This window comes from Pseudophryne corroboree, chromosome 1, assembly GCF_028390025.1.
Source record: "Pseudophryne corroboree isolate aPseCor3 chromosome 1, aPseCor3.hap2, whole genome shotgun sequence".
NCBI classification, from domain to species: Eukaryota; Metazoa; Chordata; class Amphibia; order Anura; family Myobatrachidae; genus Pseudophryne; species Pseudophryne corroboree.
The window spans coordinates 37,035,868-37,054,272 of NC_086444.1; the positions used below are offsets into that span (position 1 = coordinate 37,035,868).

An 18,405-nucleotide genomic window follows, 5' to 3' on the forward strand; every position below is an offset into this window, starting at 1 on the left:
TAGCACCGGCGATAGCGATGTGCGGGGCCGCGCATCGCTATCGCTGGGGGGCATACACACGGCAGAGCCGTGCTTAAAATCTAAGCAATCTAGCAAGATTGCTTAGATTTTAAGCACGGATCTCTCCGTGTGTACCCCCCTTAAAAGCGCCACAACCCTAACAGCTGCTCAGAGTCTGACAGACATTGACCACAGTAAACAAAAAATATGGTCATCGCTGGGTCGTGCACAGGTGACTTGGCAGAGTTATTGGATTGGTCCACACACATTTACGCATTATACGCGCGTGCATGTGTTCATATTTGGCCAGTGGCTGGTGGGGTCATGTAACTGCATTGTCCTCTTTATGTCTTGCAACCCTTTCAGACATCTGCTTTAGGGGCAGATGTATTAAGCCTGGAGAAGGCATAAAGAAGTGATAAGTGCAAGGTGATAACTCACCAGCCAATCAGCTCCAATATGTAAAGTGACCGTTATGAGCTGATTGGCTGGTGCGTTATCACCTTACACTTATCACTGGTTTATCACTTCTTTAGGACTTCTCCAGGCTTAATACATCTGCCCCTAGTCACTAGTGCCGAGCTACATGAATACCATAACCAAGGTAGCCGATGCACCTATTAAAAATGACTGCAGGCACCTAACGTTGGGAGCCAGTTTTATTGGGATCAGCGGATGTTCTCTTTCCTGGATTCTGAGAGTTACTTGGCCGGCTCCAGAGTTCTGCGTTACCTCTGCTCTAGTGCAGTATAGGCTGAGAGTAAATACATACCGGCTGATATGGGATAAAAAAAAAAGTGCATGCAGAGCTTGCATCACACTATTATATAAGTCTTGTTGACCTACAAAGAGAGCAGATCATGGCTTAGCAATGTATGACTTAGGCCAAAACTGGAATATTATTAACAGCTGGCAGAAACTTTATCACCCAGCGCTGAAGTAGTCTAATCTTGTTTGTTTTTAAAATTGTTTTAGCAAGAGCACATACAGAGAGGGTGTCCTGAGACGGCTCAGGGATCATTGATCCCTATGATCCCTATGTACAGGTGCATATGTGCCAATTGATCACAACGCAACTTTTCATCGTGCTGCCTTATATTTCAGTGTGGTACAATAGGTTCTCGCTCAGCTCAATACAGTATGCATTTTCTATTGATGGGATCAGTAATCCCTACTTTCACTTCGCTCCTCCTCCTCCGCCACCTCCTCCTCCTCCACCTAATGTCTGTGTAATCCCACTTGGTGACGTATAACACCCCTGGGGCTGATTGAGAGTTACACATTTGTTGTGCGTGCATGGAATTAAATGACCGTATCTCTATACTCCGTTTCATATCATAGTGCTCATTCCAGCACTCTGCACTTGTCACAACCCATGCAGTTCTTCTTTCCTGCCTGGGGTGTCTCTTTCTGCTCTGGTGCTTCTAGCACACTCTGGTCTGCATCTCAGTGTTGAGATACAGACCAGAGTGTGCTAGAAGCACCAGAGCAGAGATCGACACCCCAGACAGGATAGAGGAACTGCACGGGTTGTGACAGGTGCCGGGTGCTAGAATGAACACTACACAGCAGACATCATTATCAGCCCTACACTTGCACCAGCCCTTTCCTTGGTGCAACAGATTCAAGATGGATTCCTGCCTAGACGCAATTCTATCTGCACGCCATTGCTGACCTTAGCCGCCATGTGATGTCCCCGTTTACTCCCCTTCTAGACCCGTTCATCTACAAGCGGAGACGCAACTGAGATGGTCTCCACCACAAAGCGTGCACAGCAGTGGTGTGCAGTCAGGGGAGGCCAGGGAGGCAGAGCCTCATCTGTCATACTGCAGTGTATTGATTATTTTGTATTATTCCAATCATTGTAGCCAAAACTCACCACCAGTGTGTAAACCTGGCTCTGATACTAGACAGTGCCTCCTTAGTCATTGACCTCACCGGTGCTAATAATCGCAAGAAAGGTCCGCAAAATGGACTAATTATTATTATTATTATTATTATTATCATCCTTTATTTATATGGCGCCACAAGGGTTCCGCAGCGCCCAATTACAGAGTACATGAATAATCAAACAGGAAAACAGCAACTTACAGTTGATGACAGTATAGGACAAGTACAGGGTAAATAAACAGTTACATCAGCAGATGACACTGGAATAAGTATCAGGTGGCAGAAGACTGCTGGATGTGGTGCAGTTGAAGATTATTAAAGTAAGAATATCCAGCTCCTGCCTCCGTCCCTTATTGTACAGTAGGTCATGGATCCCTTTTTCCCGGTATGGTGACCGCCAGTCGCCATACCAACTCGGGAATCCTGGCATTGATATGGCCAACGGGGGGGAGGGGGGGGGGGGGGTTGTGTCGACGGTCGGGATTCTGAGGGGCGGGATGTAGGTGCCGGTATAGTGACCGGTGTCAGCACATGACTGCATTCCTATAATAGTACATGTGATGTGACACCTGCTATACATTTATAAAAAATGTAACCCCGTTATTACCCAAACATGTTCTACACACCCAATGCCCAGGCCTCAGTCCTTTGTCCCTGAGCTGGCTGTTCCGCGGCTGTGGAGCCGATTGGTGGGTTGATTGCGGTCGCAGACTCCGGCAAATTGTTCATTATGCCACCAAGCTGGACTGGGCTGTCTTGTGGCCGAGAACATTTATGGGAATTGCTGCTCATACATTAATGATTTTATTAGGTAATCCTATAAACGGTAGATGTGAAATCACACGGCGGTATTTACTACACCATTTACATTATCTCTAATCTCCCGGTCCTGACCTTCATTGCTCACAGTAGACTCTTGATAATAATTGCTGCCAAATATAGTTCATATTCTGCTTGATGCTCTCACTGCAGATTCTGGAAGATACAAGGTGATCTCTGATGCTTTGTACATGCTGCTTTCATTATACGATTTGCGCTGTGGTTAGTGAGCGTGCTTTAGATTGTGTGTGGGTGGGTAGGCAGGCAGATGAAGCGACACATGACCAGTCCGGCTCTGCGGTAGAAGACCCATATTCAATTAGTGATGTTTTTTTTTCGAAAAAACTGCACTTTTCGCCCGTTTTTTAGGTGGAATTTACGGGATCCGGTCTGAAGATCGACAGTATCTAGGTCGACAATGTTTAGGTCGACCACTATAGGTCGACAGCCACTAGGTCGACATGGATGGAAGGTCGACAGGGTTTCTAGGTCGACATGTGCTAGGTCGACAGGTCTAAAGGTCGACATGAGTTTTTCACACTTTTTTTCTTTTTTTTGAATTTTTTCATACTTAACGATCCACGTGGACTACGATTAGAACGGTAAAGTGTGCCAAGCGAAGGCACCATGCCCGAAGCATGGCGAGCGAAGCGAGGGGACGCGGTGCACTAATTTGGGATCCCGGTCACTCTACGAAGAAAACGACACCAAAAAAAAAAAAAAAATTCCTCATGTCGACCTTTAGACCTGTCGACCTAGAAACCATGTCGACCTTCCATCCATGTCGACCTAGTGGTGGTCGACCTAAACATTGTCGACCTAGATACTGTCGATTTGATGAACCACACCCGGAATTTACATTCCACCTATTCAATTCCTGTGCAGTTTTTTCAACTTTTCGAAAAATCCAGCACTGGCGAAAACCACGTGTATCTGCGAATTTGCCGCTGATGCACGTGTTTTGGTCAATTCACGGGCGTTTTCACATGGTTTTTCACACAATTTTCTATGCCGATTCGACACAAAACAAAACGTGAAATGGCATGGGTGAAAATGAATTTAAAAAAAACGGTCGAAAATGCCTGCAATTGAATACCCTGTGTCGAATTAGTAGTTTTTTTCAACCAGTCGAAAAAAAGTCACTTAATTGAATCCCCCCCTAAGGGGTCTATTTACTAAGCCTTGGAGAGAAATAAAGTACCAGCCAATCAGCTCCTAACGGTCATGCTACAGGCTGTGTTTGAAAGATGACAGTTAGGAATGTGTTGGGTATTAAATGCCGGCGCTCAGGATGCCAGTGGTTGGAATACCGACCGTGGCATCCCAATGGTTGGAATACTGATAGAGACTCTAACCCTCCTCCCCTGCAGCCTAACCCTCCCCGATGGCGCCTGAACCCAATCCCCCTCCCCACAGCCTAAACCTAACCATCCCTCCCCGGAGGTACTTAAACCTAACACCCCCTTCCCGCAGCCTAAACTTAACCCCTCCGCGGCTTACCTCTCCGGCAGCCAGACAAGGTAATGTGTATCTTGTCTGGTTGGGATTCCGGCGTCTGCATTTTGGCTGCCAGGATCCTGACCGGATCCCGTTAGCAGCGGGTTGGCTGGTACTTTCTCTCTCCGTGTTATCACTCACCAAGGCTTAGTAATAATAGACCCCTAATTCTTTACTCCTAGATGGTTCTCCATCACAATACCAGCACATACAGGTGCTTGTTGGAAAGATGGCATTCTATGTCTGTGCCGCGCTGACAGTGGCTGAGTCCGGCAGTGCAGTTCACTCTTCTGTTATGTCTGGCTATGGGGATTGCATGGCTGCATGGTGGATTGTATGCACCTGTTGGCTATTTGAGCCTGAAAAGGCCAAACACCCCAATTATTAGGGGCCTTCGCATAATTCTGGCCATTCTCACAAGACAGTTTCTTTTGCAGTAAGAATGATAGTAGGACGATGTCATGCTGATGGACTTGTTGAGTGCAGCATAGGAGATGTTGCCAATCGCTGAACCTGTCATGTATGAGCTGTAACAGAAGATGTAACGTGTGCGTGAAGGAATGCTTTGTCAGACAGTCGGCTAGAAAAATAATGGCAAATGGAATTGCCTAGCACCATATGGCCGAGCTCATGGGAAAATGGATCGCAACTCGAAGCAAGGGCTGGAAATTAACCCTCTCTCCTGATAATGTATTCTGTGCTTTTCTAATATACTATTTGGTCTGACAGCCAAGAGGATGATTTATATTTACACCCACCAGGGACAGGGTGTTATAAAATGCATAGCAATGTCATCCAGGTGACCTTTGTGTGCCCTCTGCTACACCCCCCATGTACACTTACCCCTTCCCTGCTCCGGAATGTCCTCTGTCCTGTTCTGTCCTGTCGCTCGCTGCAGTGGGGACCCTCGGAGGGGGGGCACGCCCAGGCTCTAAATGCGCATGACGGGGGTGGGACAGACCGTAGCGGATTATTATATAGATTCTGCCACTGTATATTTTACAGTGAACGCTTATACGGCTTATGGGGGTCATTCCGAGTTGATCGTAGCTGTGCTAAATTTAGCACAGCTACGATCATTCACACTGACATGCGGGGGGACGCCCAGCACAGGGCTAGTCCGCCCCGCATGTCAGTGCAGGCCCCCCCCACCCCCGCAGAAGTGCAAAGGCATCGCACAGAGGCGATGACTTTGCACTTCAAGAGTAGCTCCCGACCAGCGCTGCTTTAGCGTGCTGGTCAGGAGCTATTCATCGCTCCCAGGCCCGCAGCGGCTGCATGTGATGTCATGCAGCCGCTGCGGCCCGCCCCCAGTTCGGTCCGACCACGCCTGCGTTGGCCGGACCGCTCCCACGAAACGGCAGCCAAACGTTGCCGTTCCGCCCCCTCCCGCCTCTGCCTATCAATCAGGCAGAGGCGATCGCATCCCTGCTACGGCATTCGGCCGTCTGGCATGCGCAGTAGGGACCCGTTCACTCGGCTGCAACAAAAATCAGCGAGCGAACGGGTCAGAATGACCCCCTATATGTTCTGCAGTCACATTGCACGTGCGCGAAGGCCGAAATGCGATCGCAGACCCAGCAACCTGCGATTGCCAGGAATTGCCCGCTTGTGGGAGGTTACATGGCATTTGCATGGAGTGGTCGAAAAAATGCAGGCATCTCATGGCCGTTTTTGGGGCGTGCATCTGACGTCAGCTGCGATTAAAAACATGGCGCCGCTGCAACTACAGGCGTGTATATCCTGCGTGTGATACGGTCATTAGGTTGACCACACTTAGGTCGACAGTCAGGTCGACCACTTTTTTCGTCAACATGCGTTAGGTCGACATGGTCACTAGGTCCTTATGGAAAAAGGTCGACATGCGTTTTTCAAATTTGATAATTATTATTTTTAATTAACTTTTTCATACTTTGCGATCCACGTGGACTACGACTGGGATTAGTAACCTGTGATGAGCGCAGAGGTAGCGGAGTGAGGCAACTTGCCCAAAGCATGGTGAGCGAAACTAGCAAGGGGACACGGTGCATTAATTGGGGTTCCCCGTCACTTTACAAAGAAAACGACACCAAAAATGTAAAAAAAAAACTGATGTCGGCCTTGTTCCATGTCGACCTAGTACATGTTGACCAATAGTGGTCGACCTAATGGCTCATACCAATCCTGCGTATGCATGGGTCATCCACAATTGTCGATGGTGCTCGAATTCTGCATATGTATCGCAATTATGCGAATGTGCATGCAAATTTGCGAATACATCAGTTGGCGTCTATTACCTTTCTGGGCGGCTCTTCACGTGCGATCTGTCTCAGTAGCGGTCCACGCTGAATCAAGGCCCGTTGCCCCACAGGACTCAGGCACCTCTTAAAGACCCGGTGACCTAAATCTTATACATAAAATCTTTCATTGCAGTGCCTGGGGATCCGCTATCTATTAAACTCCCGTTTGCCTCCAGATACAGCGATGTGTATACAACACTGGCTGCTATAAGTTTCCATTTGTTTGGCTTCTTCCTTATAACAAGTCTGTTATTTCCTCTCTCTCAACAACCTTTGTAACAGCCAACCTGGAGAGATAATGGCACACGAGAAGTGCTGCAAGTTAATGATTTACAGAGCTGGTTTCTGACAGAAACCAACAGCACATGAACCACCAACCGGCTCCTGTGAGCGAGACTGGGAGCTGACACTCTAAACCTGCTTTCATTTTCATTAGAAGATTATACTGTCACCAGATCAGATGCCGCGGTGACTCGTGTCACCTCTTACAGAGAACGCTCTCCTTGTGAACCAGATCAATCTGGCATACACCCTGCTGCTAGCTGCTGCTGCAGTGTTTGTCCTTGTGACTTTCTGAGATGGCTTTTCTGCTCAGTGCTGTGATAGGTATATGCAGGGGGATTTAACTCCTTTCAGGCCGGATCGGTTCCATTAACATCTGTTCTGCATTCCTGACACAGAGCTCTGCAATACGTTCACCATTCAAATAAGTTTTCATGTATTGGCCGGTGTGCACCCTTCTGCCACTTTTACTACATACATTATCTTTCTAGAATACTCTAAATACTTCATTTTGTGGTCATGCATTTATAGTATTTCATCAGTCTGAGATGGTTAATTTTTATTGCCCCGGGAGACAGTACAGTACTGCTGCTAGGTAGGGCAGTGATGAGATGTTTTTTTTTTTTTTTTTTTTCCTTTTTAGTTATGATTCAGTCACCTTGACAACCACAGGCACATGACATAAGATGTAGTAAGCATCGGTTATGGATCATTTGTAGCATTGTGTTGCTCCTCGCTACCCCTTCCCCTGCCATCATGTGACCACTAAGACGCTTGGTGACTGATTGGCTTAGACTAAGAGATCATGTTATGCTCTTCTGGCATCAAACGGAAACCCAAATGTTCCCAAGTGAGAAAAATATAATTTTGTCATGGCGCGCATAAAATTTTCCCCCACTGATCGAACTTTGGACAGGAAATACTTAGGAGTAGATTTACTACGTATTTTGTTTACAGAGCCGCCAATGTATTTCAAAGGGCAGTGGTAAAAGTTGCCCCTTCATATGTACAAGCCAATAAAAGAGCCGTCTGGAGCTGGGGGCCTCTTTGCAAAACATCCTCGCCCATCGCAGTCTCCTGTTTTGCTTCTGCAACATGAAATTTAGAAACAAAATGTTCCCTCTGATATCTCATTGAAACAACATTTCTTGAAGTTTACATTAATAGTCATAACTCGAAGCACCCACGTCTTCTAAATATACACAAATGTCTCTGACGGTATTAACTGTATCCGCCAACACCACCTGCCCTGGAAGCGCAACGAGCGTCCCTCAGTTGTGTGTCTGTTGCGGGCAGTGACCGTGATGCTGCTCTGTGGCAGGGAGAGATTGCTATTAGAGTGTTACAGGAGAATCTGCGTGATCTGTTCTTAAAAAGTATAATGTGGCCAGAAGAACAAAGGATGGGAACATTTTGTTCTAAGCAACTTTTTTTTTCCCGCTGCCCTTCCTGTTAGAGTTTCGATTTGGGTTATAATCTTCCAGCAGTATCTTGTAAAATGGTCGCTGTAGGAGTTAAATTCTGCATGGAAACTGCTGTTTTTGGAGTTTTTATTTTTTGTAACAAATACCCAGTACTTTTCCCCTTATAGAAGGCATATCCAAACTGCTGCCCTCCAGCTGTTGTGAAACTACACATCCCAGCATGCCCTGACAAAGCTTTAGCATTCCCGGACAGCAAAACTGTGTCGGGGCATGCTGGGATATGTAGTTTCACAACAGCTTGGAGGGCTGCAGTTTGGACATGCCCGCCTTACAGACATGTATTTGTACTTGCATGGGCTATGTAAGGGATTTTTAGTCCTTTGGTGCTCCGAGTCAAACGCAACTGGGAAGAAATTGCGCGTGCTGGCAGCCATCGTAATTCTAAAGCAAATATCCGCATGGATTTTTGCAACCGCACTGCCCCCACCCCCCTCGCCGATAGTGCAACGGTCATCACTATTATGGGCTCTTACACTTAACCCATGCTAGGAGAAAGAGATATGACTGAAATCGCTGTACGCTCGGCTTAGGCACGGCTCAGAGTATGTCGTAACTATGGATACATGCCTAAAAGGTGGCACTCTTACCTGTGGACACCTAGTTGATGGCCAGTAATGCCCAGTGGGCGGATGGAGAGAAAGTGACCAGTCTGCAGCCAACTCTTAATCACTCCTAGATACGCAAAGTTGCACATGTTTGGTGCAGCACATCTGCAAAGATGCAATTAAAAAAAAAAAATCACTGGATACGGTCGGATTTAGGACTCGGAATCAGGCCCGAATTGTGCAATTTTGGGGCATGCCATAGAGCCAAGATTGACCGTCTGCGTATCTGCAGTTGCTTTGCACTGGGCGCAGATGGATATTGTGTGAGCGTTAAGCAGTAACAGTCTGAAGCCAACAAACAACAGACCCCCCCCCCCCCCCCCCCCATATTACATTAGGTATTGGAGAATAAACAAGTGTCCTTTTTGCATTCAGTCTGGGGGACGCTGGAGTAGTAACTTGTGGGGCAGAGTGCTGGCACAGGAGTATAGGCTCCACCTTGCATGGTGATACTCTTTCGTGTTGTCTGGGGGGGAGAGGGGGGGGGTGTTAAAAAGAATATGTGAGTGTACCCCCAATCCTCAAATTAATGGGAACATTCTTCATGAAAATAAACATGGAAAATCAGAACCCCTGAATATAATATTTAAAGGTGTCTGTAGAGTATTGAACATCCTTTTCTCTCCTAGCAGAATATCAATGTGTTTTTAAGTAATAAACAGAAGAGACGTGTCGCAACCAGTCCTTCACAAACAAGTCCTTAGGGCTCGGGTTTCCCTCACACAATTGCACTTGTGTGTGAGAAAAGCGCTTTCACTCATGGCGAGTGTGTCAGTGCATGTCGTAATTCCAAATGACAGCGTTTACACTAGACGAAAGGAAATATATTGTTTGCTGTTTTATTACCCCCCTGAAGCTTTTCTGGCCGCATTTGCCATCAATCCTGTGATATATGTATAGATATGTACATGCTTCTGCATTAATGAAGCCAAGCCATGGGCTATACCAACGGCGGCGGCAGTAACTCCGTCCTGGAGACGCGCGGTTCTGGAAGGACATCTTGTCACAGCGTTCAATGGCGGAGGCCAGATGAGGAAATATAGGACCATAAGTCACGCTGGGGAAAAATATATTACTTCTTGGAGCGTTCAGCACATTTCCGTAGTGATGGCCAGCAAGTGCAAACAAAATGTGTTTATAGAAAACAGAGGTTCCCTAAAGTGCACTTATTTATCCTACAGCGGTAGCAGACATTTTTTTCTGGGGCGGAATTAATCATTATGAGAACGTGGCCCAGAGGTAGGCCACCTGTGGCCCTCCAGTTGCTGTGCAACTAAACATCCCATAATGCACGGCCATAGTTTTATGGCACACCCTAAAAGCAAACTGTTTCAGGGCATGCTGAGAGTTGTAGTTCCACAGCTGCCAGAGTGCTACAAGTTGCCTTACCCCTGATGTTGACGATCGCATCTCCTGAAATTAATGTGCTGCATTCTGCTATATATTTCCTTATATGTTTATTGTTGGTTTTCTTACCATTGTTTATATAGTGCCGCTAATTTAGGCAGTGCTGTAGAGAAAATGTCATATTCATATCTGACCCTTCCCCCACTGGTGCGTCCGGTCTAAATTTCCTAACATACAAGTGTACACACATGCACAATATTGTTGTGTTTTTCTTTTTATAGAATCCAATTAACCTCCCAGTATGTTTAGAGGGTGTGGGAGGAAAGTCATGCAGGCACATGCCGTGAACATGCAAACTCCACACAGACAGGGCACTGGTCAAGAACTGAACTTATGTTTTCAGTGCTGTGAAGCAGCAATGCTAGCCACCGTGTCACCATGCTTCACAGGGTGCACTGTGAACAATATGAACGGACTAAGGGGCTCATTCCGAGTTGCTCGCTAGCAGTTTTTAGCAGCTGTACACACGCATTGTCGCCGGCCACCGGGGAGTGTATTTTCGCTTTGCAGAAGTGCGAACGCTTGTGCAGCAGAGCGTCCGCAAAATCTTTTTGTGCAAAACAAGACCAGCCCTGTGGTTACTCTTCGTGTGTGTTGATTCTAACGACGGAGGGATGGCTTTTGACGTCACACACCCGTCCAGCCACGCCTGCGTTTTTCCTGCAACGCCAGCGGTTTTCTAAGCACTCCCTGAAAACGGTTGGAATCGTCGCTAGAACCAGTGCAAAACCACAATGGACTTTGTACCCATATGACGCGCGTGCGCATTGCGGGGCATACGCATGCGCAGATTAGCCGTTTTTCCCACTGATCGCTGCGAACAACGACAGCTAACGATCAACTCGGAATGACCCCCTAAGTGCTAAGGAATGAGCACTGAGCATAAAACAAACTATGCTGAACTGAACGTATCAAACCTTACACCCGGAAAGGCACTACGGCTATGGGAAGGGGTGTTCAGATACTGGCCATGTTTAGTAAGGTCATATTGATGCAAGTGCAGCTTATGCCACACATCTAACAAAGCAAAGTCATTTCTTATTACCATTATAATAAATGATAGTTATTAGTTATACCCCTTTTCCACTAGCATTTTTAAACACGGGTAAATGCGCGGGGGGGCACATTTACCCGTGTTTTTCCTTAGTGGAAACGGGTCGCCCGGCAAATTCCCGGATCAAGTGATCCGGGAATCCTACCCTGGTAGCTAGCCGGGTTGAACACGTGTTCAACCCGGTAAGCTGTCTAGTGTGAACGGGAGCCGTGTCGAGGCGACACGGCTACCGTTCACAGTGCATAGGGAGGGCGGCGCTGGGAGAACATGTGATCTCCCAGCGCCGCCCCTGCCGCGTCACTAGCGCGTCACCAACCCGGCAATTGCCGGGTTGGTTAGCGCTGTCTGCAGGGGGCTGTAGCACGGGTCGCAGCCGTGTCAGGCGACACGGCTGCGACCAGTGCTACGCTAGTGGAAAAGGGGTATTATTAGGGGAATGTAAGTAAGGCTTGTGCATGTAACCCATTGTCACTATGTAGCTGAGGCGCAGGGTATGACGCATTCCTCTAATCTGGCTATCCATTATGGGGGTGAGCAATTAGTTACTAAACAGTGATAAGAGCGGAGAAGTGACCCAGTGGAGAAGTTGCCCAAGGCAACCAATCAGCACTGAAATAACATCTATAATTGACATACTATACAATTGTACGGAGCAGCTGATTGGTTGATGGGGCAACTTCTCCACTGGCTCACTTCTCCGCTCTTATCACTGCTCAGTAAATGTCCTCCTAAGGGATGGACACAGGTAATGCTATGTGGTGGTGGCAGATACAGTAATTCGGGTGTCAGGACATCACACAGATCTGTATCCCATTGCCCCTCGACGCTGTCTGACAGGACAAATCACAGAGCTGTATCCCTTCGCACACCTATTCACTACAGATCACACACAGAGCTGTATCGCTCCGCCCCTCTCTCTGACAGGACAAATCACAGAGCTGTATCCCTCCGCACACCTATTCACTACAGATCACACACAGAGCTATATTCACTACAGATCACACACAGAGGTCTATTTACTAAGGGGTCTATTTACTAATACCACTTTTCCACTAGCATAGCACGGGTCGCAGCCGTGTCGCCTGACACGGCTGCGACCCGTGCTACAGTCCCCGGCAGACAGCGCTCACCAACCGGCAATTGCCGGGGTGGTAATGCGGCTAGTGACGCTGCAGGGGCGGCACTGGGAGATCACATGATCTCCCAGCGCCGGCCTCCCTGTGCACTGTGAACGGGAACAGTGTCGCCTCGACACGGCACCCTTTCACACTAGACAGCTAGCCGGGTTGAACACGTGTTCAACCCGGCTAGCTACCAGGGTAGAATTCCCGGATCACTTGATCCGGGAATTTGCCGGGGGACCCGTTTCCACTAGGGAAAAACACGGGTAAATGCGCGCCCCCGCACATTTATCCGTGTTTAAAAAAGCTAGTGGAAAAGGGGTATAAGCCTTGAATGGAGCCGATTGGCTGGCACTTTATCTCTGTCGACTTTATCTCCATCCAGGGCTTAGTAAATAAACCCTACAGAGCTGTATCACTCTGCTCCTCTCTCTCTGACCGGACAAATCACAGAGCTGTATCCCTCCACACACCTATTCACTACAGATCGCACACAAAGCTGTATCACTCCGCCCCTCTCTCTGACAGGACAAATCACACCGAGCTGAATCCCTCCGCCCCACTTTCTCTGAGAGGACAAATCACACAGATGTATCCCCCCCCCCACCCCCCCCCACACACTAATGGATCACACGCAGTCTCTGAGCACTAAATGCATCACTCCGCCGATTGCCAAAGGGGAGTGTTACTGTACATGCAAATAGTGTAATGGCAGCATATGCTGGGTAGACATACTGGAGCTTCTGATTCCACTGCAATAAGATGGCTACCAATAGTCTGTCCAGTTTGTCTATATTATACCCCAGGGGGCAATTGATACACGTTCAAGGGGTCCAATCACCGTTAAATGTAACTGAGAATAATTTAACATACAGGTGAAAAATTAAGTTTAATATTAGAATAACCAAGAAGGGGTATGCTAAAACATGTAGAGATAAGAAATCATGGGGCCTATTTATCAAGCTAAAAATTCAGTCAATCCTCCACAAAAGGCAGTTTTCTAGGGCTGGCGCTTTTTAAGGTATTGTGGCTATTTAATCAGAGCGTCCCAAACAAACATCCCCATAGCTTTTAATGGGGACTGCAAAAATGCTAAATCTGCCCCAAAATCTTGGGTTTGATTAGGTCCAAGGTGATAATGGTGTGGAGTTTGTATGTTCTCTCTGCTTGCTTAAGTTTACACTGGATGCTCTGGATGCTTCCAACGATAGTCCAAAAATATACTGGTAGGTTAATTGGCTTCTGACAAAAATGATCCCTAGCTTATTGGACATATCCAATTAGCTGCAGAGAGTGGAGGATCCGGAGTGCTATGAAGTGATGGTCTGTGCATTGCTAGCCCGATACAGTCCCTGAATGCTGTCAGTTGTGAAAAATGGAAACTGGAAAATCATATATTTAATATTCAGCACCCTAAACGTTTTTTTCCTGCACATTTGAATGTTGCTGCAATCTCTTCTACAAAGCAGGCATGCAGTTCATTTACAGATTGTGGGTAGAAGCAGCTTAAACCTTGATTTTTACCATTCATTCGATTGTTTTACTGTACATTGGAATTCTCCCAGTATACGGAGCCAAGAAATGTTTAATCCTTGTGTTCTTTACCCCTGCCAGGTGGCAAGTGTCTGTGGCCTGTAGAATGCAAGGGATCTTATGAAATGCTGTGTTCCCAGCACTCAGACAAAACCATAAAGAGCGGTTTCTAGGAAATGTTTGATCGTAAACCTCATGCATGGTACAGGAGTTGGGCTGAGTGGCACACCCTCCGACTTCCTCACATCTGTGCAGAACGACACTGGTCACTGGTAGTGTGCAGGAACTCGTCGGACTATCGAGCGAACGTCGGTTTACGTGTGATTATGAAATGAGGTGGTTTAATTGCACTCACTGGATAAATTAATACCAGCATAATAAATAAACTACTCCAAAAGCATATCTGCTCAGTGGAAATTGTGGCTTGAAGGGGGGTTTCTCACAATAAAATAAATAATACTAACGTTACCTACCGGCATTGTTTGTTCTACTTCGCAGGACCTCTACTATCTCATTTCCATAGCTTTGGCCATCCGGGAAAGTGGTCCTATATTAAAGCCTTGGGATCTATGTTGCATCTCTCCTGTTATGGAGAGACCCAAACAGCTCCATATTATTATATGTTTGGGGACCTGGCTATGTGTAAGCTGAAGCCTGAGGTTTATCTTTGTTGCATTGGGTAACAGACAATGGATATAGAGACTTAAGAGCCCTACACACTATGCGATCCGCCGCCGAGCTGCCTGACAGCGGATACGGCCGACGGGCGGCCCGGGCCGGTGGCGGGGGGGGGGGGGGGGGGCAGTGATGGGGGGAGTGAAGTTTCTTCACTCCCCCCGTCACCCGTCTCCATAGCAGTGCAGGCAAATATGGACGAGATCGTCCATATTGGCCTGCATGCACATGCGACGGGGCACCAACGATGAACGAGCGCGGGGCCGCACATCGTTCATCGCTGGTGCCTACACACTGAAAGATATGAACGGTATCTTGTTCATTAATTAGCAAGATCGTTCATACCTTTCATTAATATCGCCCAGTGTGTAGGGCCTTTTAGGGGTCTATTCATGAAGCAGTGAAAAGAGTGGAGAAGTGAGCCTGTGGAGAAGTTGCCAATGTCAACCAATCAACTGCTCTGTACAATTGTATAGTATGCAAATTATAAATGTTGAATGCTGATTGGTTGCCATAGGCAACTTCTCCACTGGTTCACTTCTCCACCCTCTTCACTGCTTCATTAATGGACCTTTTAGGGATAAATTTGCTAACGCTTCGAAAACAGAGAATTGGTGACTTTTCCCCATAGCAACCAATCAGATGCGGTCTATTATTTCTCTGTTGCCTTTTATAAAAAGATAGACCGCATCTGATTGGTTGCTGTGGGCAACATCACCATTTCTCTGTTTTAGAAGCGTTAATAAATTTACCCCTTAGGGGTTGTCTGATCTGACTTCAGGCTTTGTTTTGCTGGACCTTCTTTACCTTCTCTACGACTGTAATCTCAGTACATTCGGGATTTATATCCTAGGTGGTCCAGTCGGGCTGCAGGTCACTGAGTAGTGACAAAGGGGGGTATTCGTTTAGCGCTGGTGTCGTCTTGACCTTTATTGCTATGCATGATGGTAGATGTAGTTTGCAAAACTATTAAACTGTAGCACTTTGTAGTTTTAAACATCCGTTTGCCATTATACTCGCATTGCTTCTTTGTACGTTTGTGGGACCCTTCTTCCATGAAAACGGGCATGTCTCCAGTCTCATCCCAAATCCAGAAGACTGCCCTTGTCACACATGACCATGTCCTATTTTACTGTTTACACATTGCCTTCCACAAGCTCCGTGCACTCCCCTCCTGAAATATTCTGTGCTACTGTGAGCAGTCTCATCTCATTGGCTACAGGTTGTCCGACCTGACCTTACTCCAGGTGGAGATTGAGAACCATTGGAGCAGATGTATCAAGCCTGGAGAAGTGATAAAGCAGTGATAAGAGGAAGATGATAACGCACCAGATAATCATTACAGGCTTGAAAAATGACAGCTGATTGGCTGGTGCGTTATCACCTTGCACTTATCACTGCTTTATCACTTCTCCAGGCTTAATACATCTGCCCCAATGTTCTATGAACCTACGTAAATGTACCTTTAAATAAAAAATAAAAAAATTGTAGTAGAATTAGCCTTTAATGTTTATACATTGGATGTTTCCTACAGATGAAACCGTTTGAAGAGTAATGTTCTTGTATTATAAGTGTTTGGTCTCATTTGTCTTTTTTTTTCCCTCTCTCTCTGTTTCAGATTCCATGTTCGCTATTGCCATTGCTGATTCCGGACTGTAAAAGGCGATCCTTTAAATACTGTTATTGCTGTAGGCCATTTTGCAAGTCCAAGTCCCATATACTGTGAAAAGTTAGCGGACTGTTGGATTTGTCATGGAGCAGCGGGAAAACGTAAGTGGCAACCGGCAAAGGTGTTGTGATGGGGATTTCTTGCCGCCTCTCCCGTCAGGGAAGGCATCAGCCATCTCTAGCTGTGGAGGAGGAGGAGAAACCTTGATGCCAGCACCTGGGGCCACCAAAACTGGACCTGGAAACGGAGAGTCGATGGAACCCGAGGAGGAGGACGAAGTAGGATCCGGTAGAGATGTAGATTCAAACTCCAACGCGGATAGTGAGAAATGGGTGACGGTAGATGGCTTGGAAGAGCAAGAGTTTTCCATCAAGGAGGCCAATTTTACCGAGGGGAGTTTGAAACTGAAGATACAGACCACCAAGAGGGCAAAGAAACCTCCGAAAAACTTGGAGAACTACATTTGTCCCCCAGAGATTAAAATTACTATAAAACAATCGGGAGAGCAAAAACTCTCCAAGTCTGGGAAAAATAGCAAAGCTGGAAAGGAAGACAAAAGGGATCATTCGAAAAAGAAGGTAAGAAAACCAAATCCAAAGACGATTTAGCTTCTTGTTGCGCTGCTAAACTGTAGAACCTTAAGGAGGGATTATGTGTAAACCAGAAGTTTTCTAATATCCGGCGGCTACAAATATTTCCCGTACTTCCAATCCCTGGTTTGGTGCAGCATTGCTGGGCCCCACCAGCTCCCTCAGTAAGCAGTGGGTATATGCCAACTGGATTCTTTTATAAGGATGGGGTATAGGAGCACACTGAACGAGAATCTTTCCAAAACGGCTGATCCACGATGGTTCTGAATGATTATCGATCAGCTGTAAAAATGGCAGAGAAACGATTGTGATTTTTTGACTTGATCATCAGTCACGTCCGATCGTCTGGACCGTGGCTGTGCCGATTTACATACAGTGCATCGTGTACATGCATCATTCAGTGTATCGAGGCGTGGCTTAAATCGCTACACTGCCCAACCCCACATCCGTTTGTCAGGTCATGTAGTGTATGGCCAACATTCGCAATATAAAGAGTAAATCGGCCGGATCTGAAGATTAGGGAAACTGACCTATCACCCACACACAGTAGAGGCAGCCACCAGTACATAGGGATGCAGGTTACGCTTCTCACTGGTTCCTGTTTTATATACATCTTCCCATGAGCAAGGCTGGATCCGTGGTATGTAGGTGATGGGTACAGTTAAAATAGGATTGCTTTAATATCCCTTTAATCAGAGACCCATATGAATTACACAGGTTCTGTGTCTGATTAAACCCAGACGAAATACAGATTTGAAGTCGGCCAGCCACAGAACCTGTGCAATTCATGTGTGCCCCTGATTAAAGGGATATTCTAGCAACCCTAAAATAAAAATAAAGATTCAAAATGCTTCATAGAAACAAATATATTGCTACTTTAACGTCAGCGGAGTTGTAAGACAGAATAGCGGCATTGTACTGTATATGCACTATATTAAGCTTTGATACAATGTATCCCTGGAGTTTCACGTTCCGCCAGGTCAGTGCAGTCAGTCCGCCGCTCAGGTAATTCTGACCTGTAATATTATCACATGATTTGCTTTCTTGTGGTACCTGGTAAATAACGTGTATTGCGGCTTGTCCTGTGCAGGGAATGAAAGGAAGTCTGTATATATGGTCTTTTTCTTAAGTTTGTGTCTTGGTTTTTCTTTAGCGTAAGTTATAGGCGATAAGAGATGTTTCTATAGCGCGTGATCGCTGTAGCGAGACGTAAGGAGACGCAATGGCTTAGTCTAATCATTATCTGACTAATTCCACATGTGTAGATTGTTTCCTTTTAGATTTACGGTGCGCTTAGCTGAATTACTCTGTCCGTTGCCAATCCGTGTTTGCGCAGCACAGTCATAATGCAACTTCTGTTAGCCAACATCCCAATATCAGCATGAACTCGACTGATCAAAGCTATTAGGAGGCAAATTTACTAAAGTTTCTACAAATGAAAAGTGGTGGCGTTGCCCGTAGCAACCAATGTAAATCTGCCCCTGGGTCTCTTAAATGTCC

The 18,405-nt window shown here is 46.6% G+C and overlaps 1 protein-coding gene across 1 annotated transcript in view; it reads left to right on the plus strand.

The window, feature by feature from the left end:
* Positions 1 to 18,405, plus strand: part of SETBP1 (SET binding protein 1) — a 217,755-nt gene that overhangs the window by 12,790 nt on the left and 186,560 nt on the right. The window contains exon 2 of the mRNA XM_063958283.1: positions 16,265 to 16,893. Within this exon, the coding sequence (XP_063814353.1) occupies positions 16,399 to 16,893 (495 nt within the window). The 5' untranslated portion in view covers positions 16,265 to 16,398. The remainder of the gene's footprint in view (positions 1 to 16,264; positions 16,894 to 18,405) is intronic.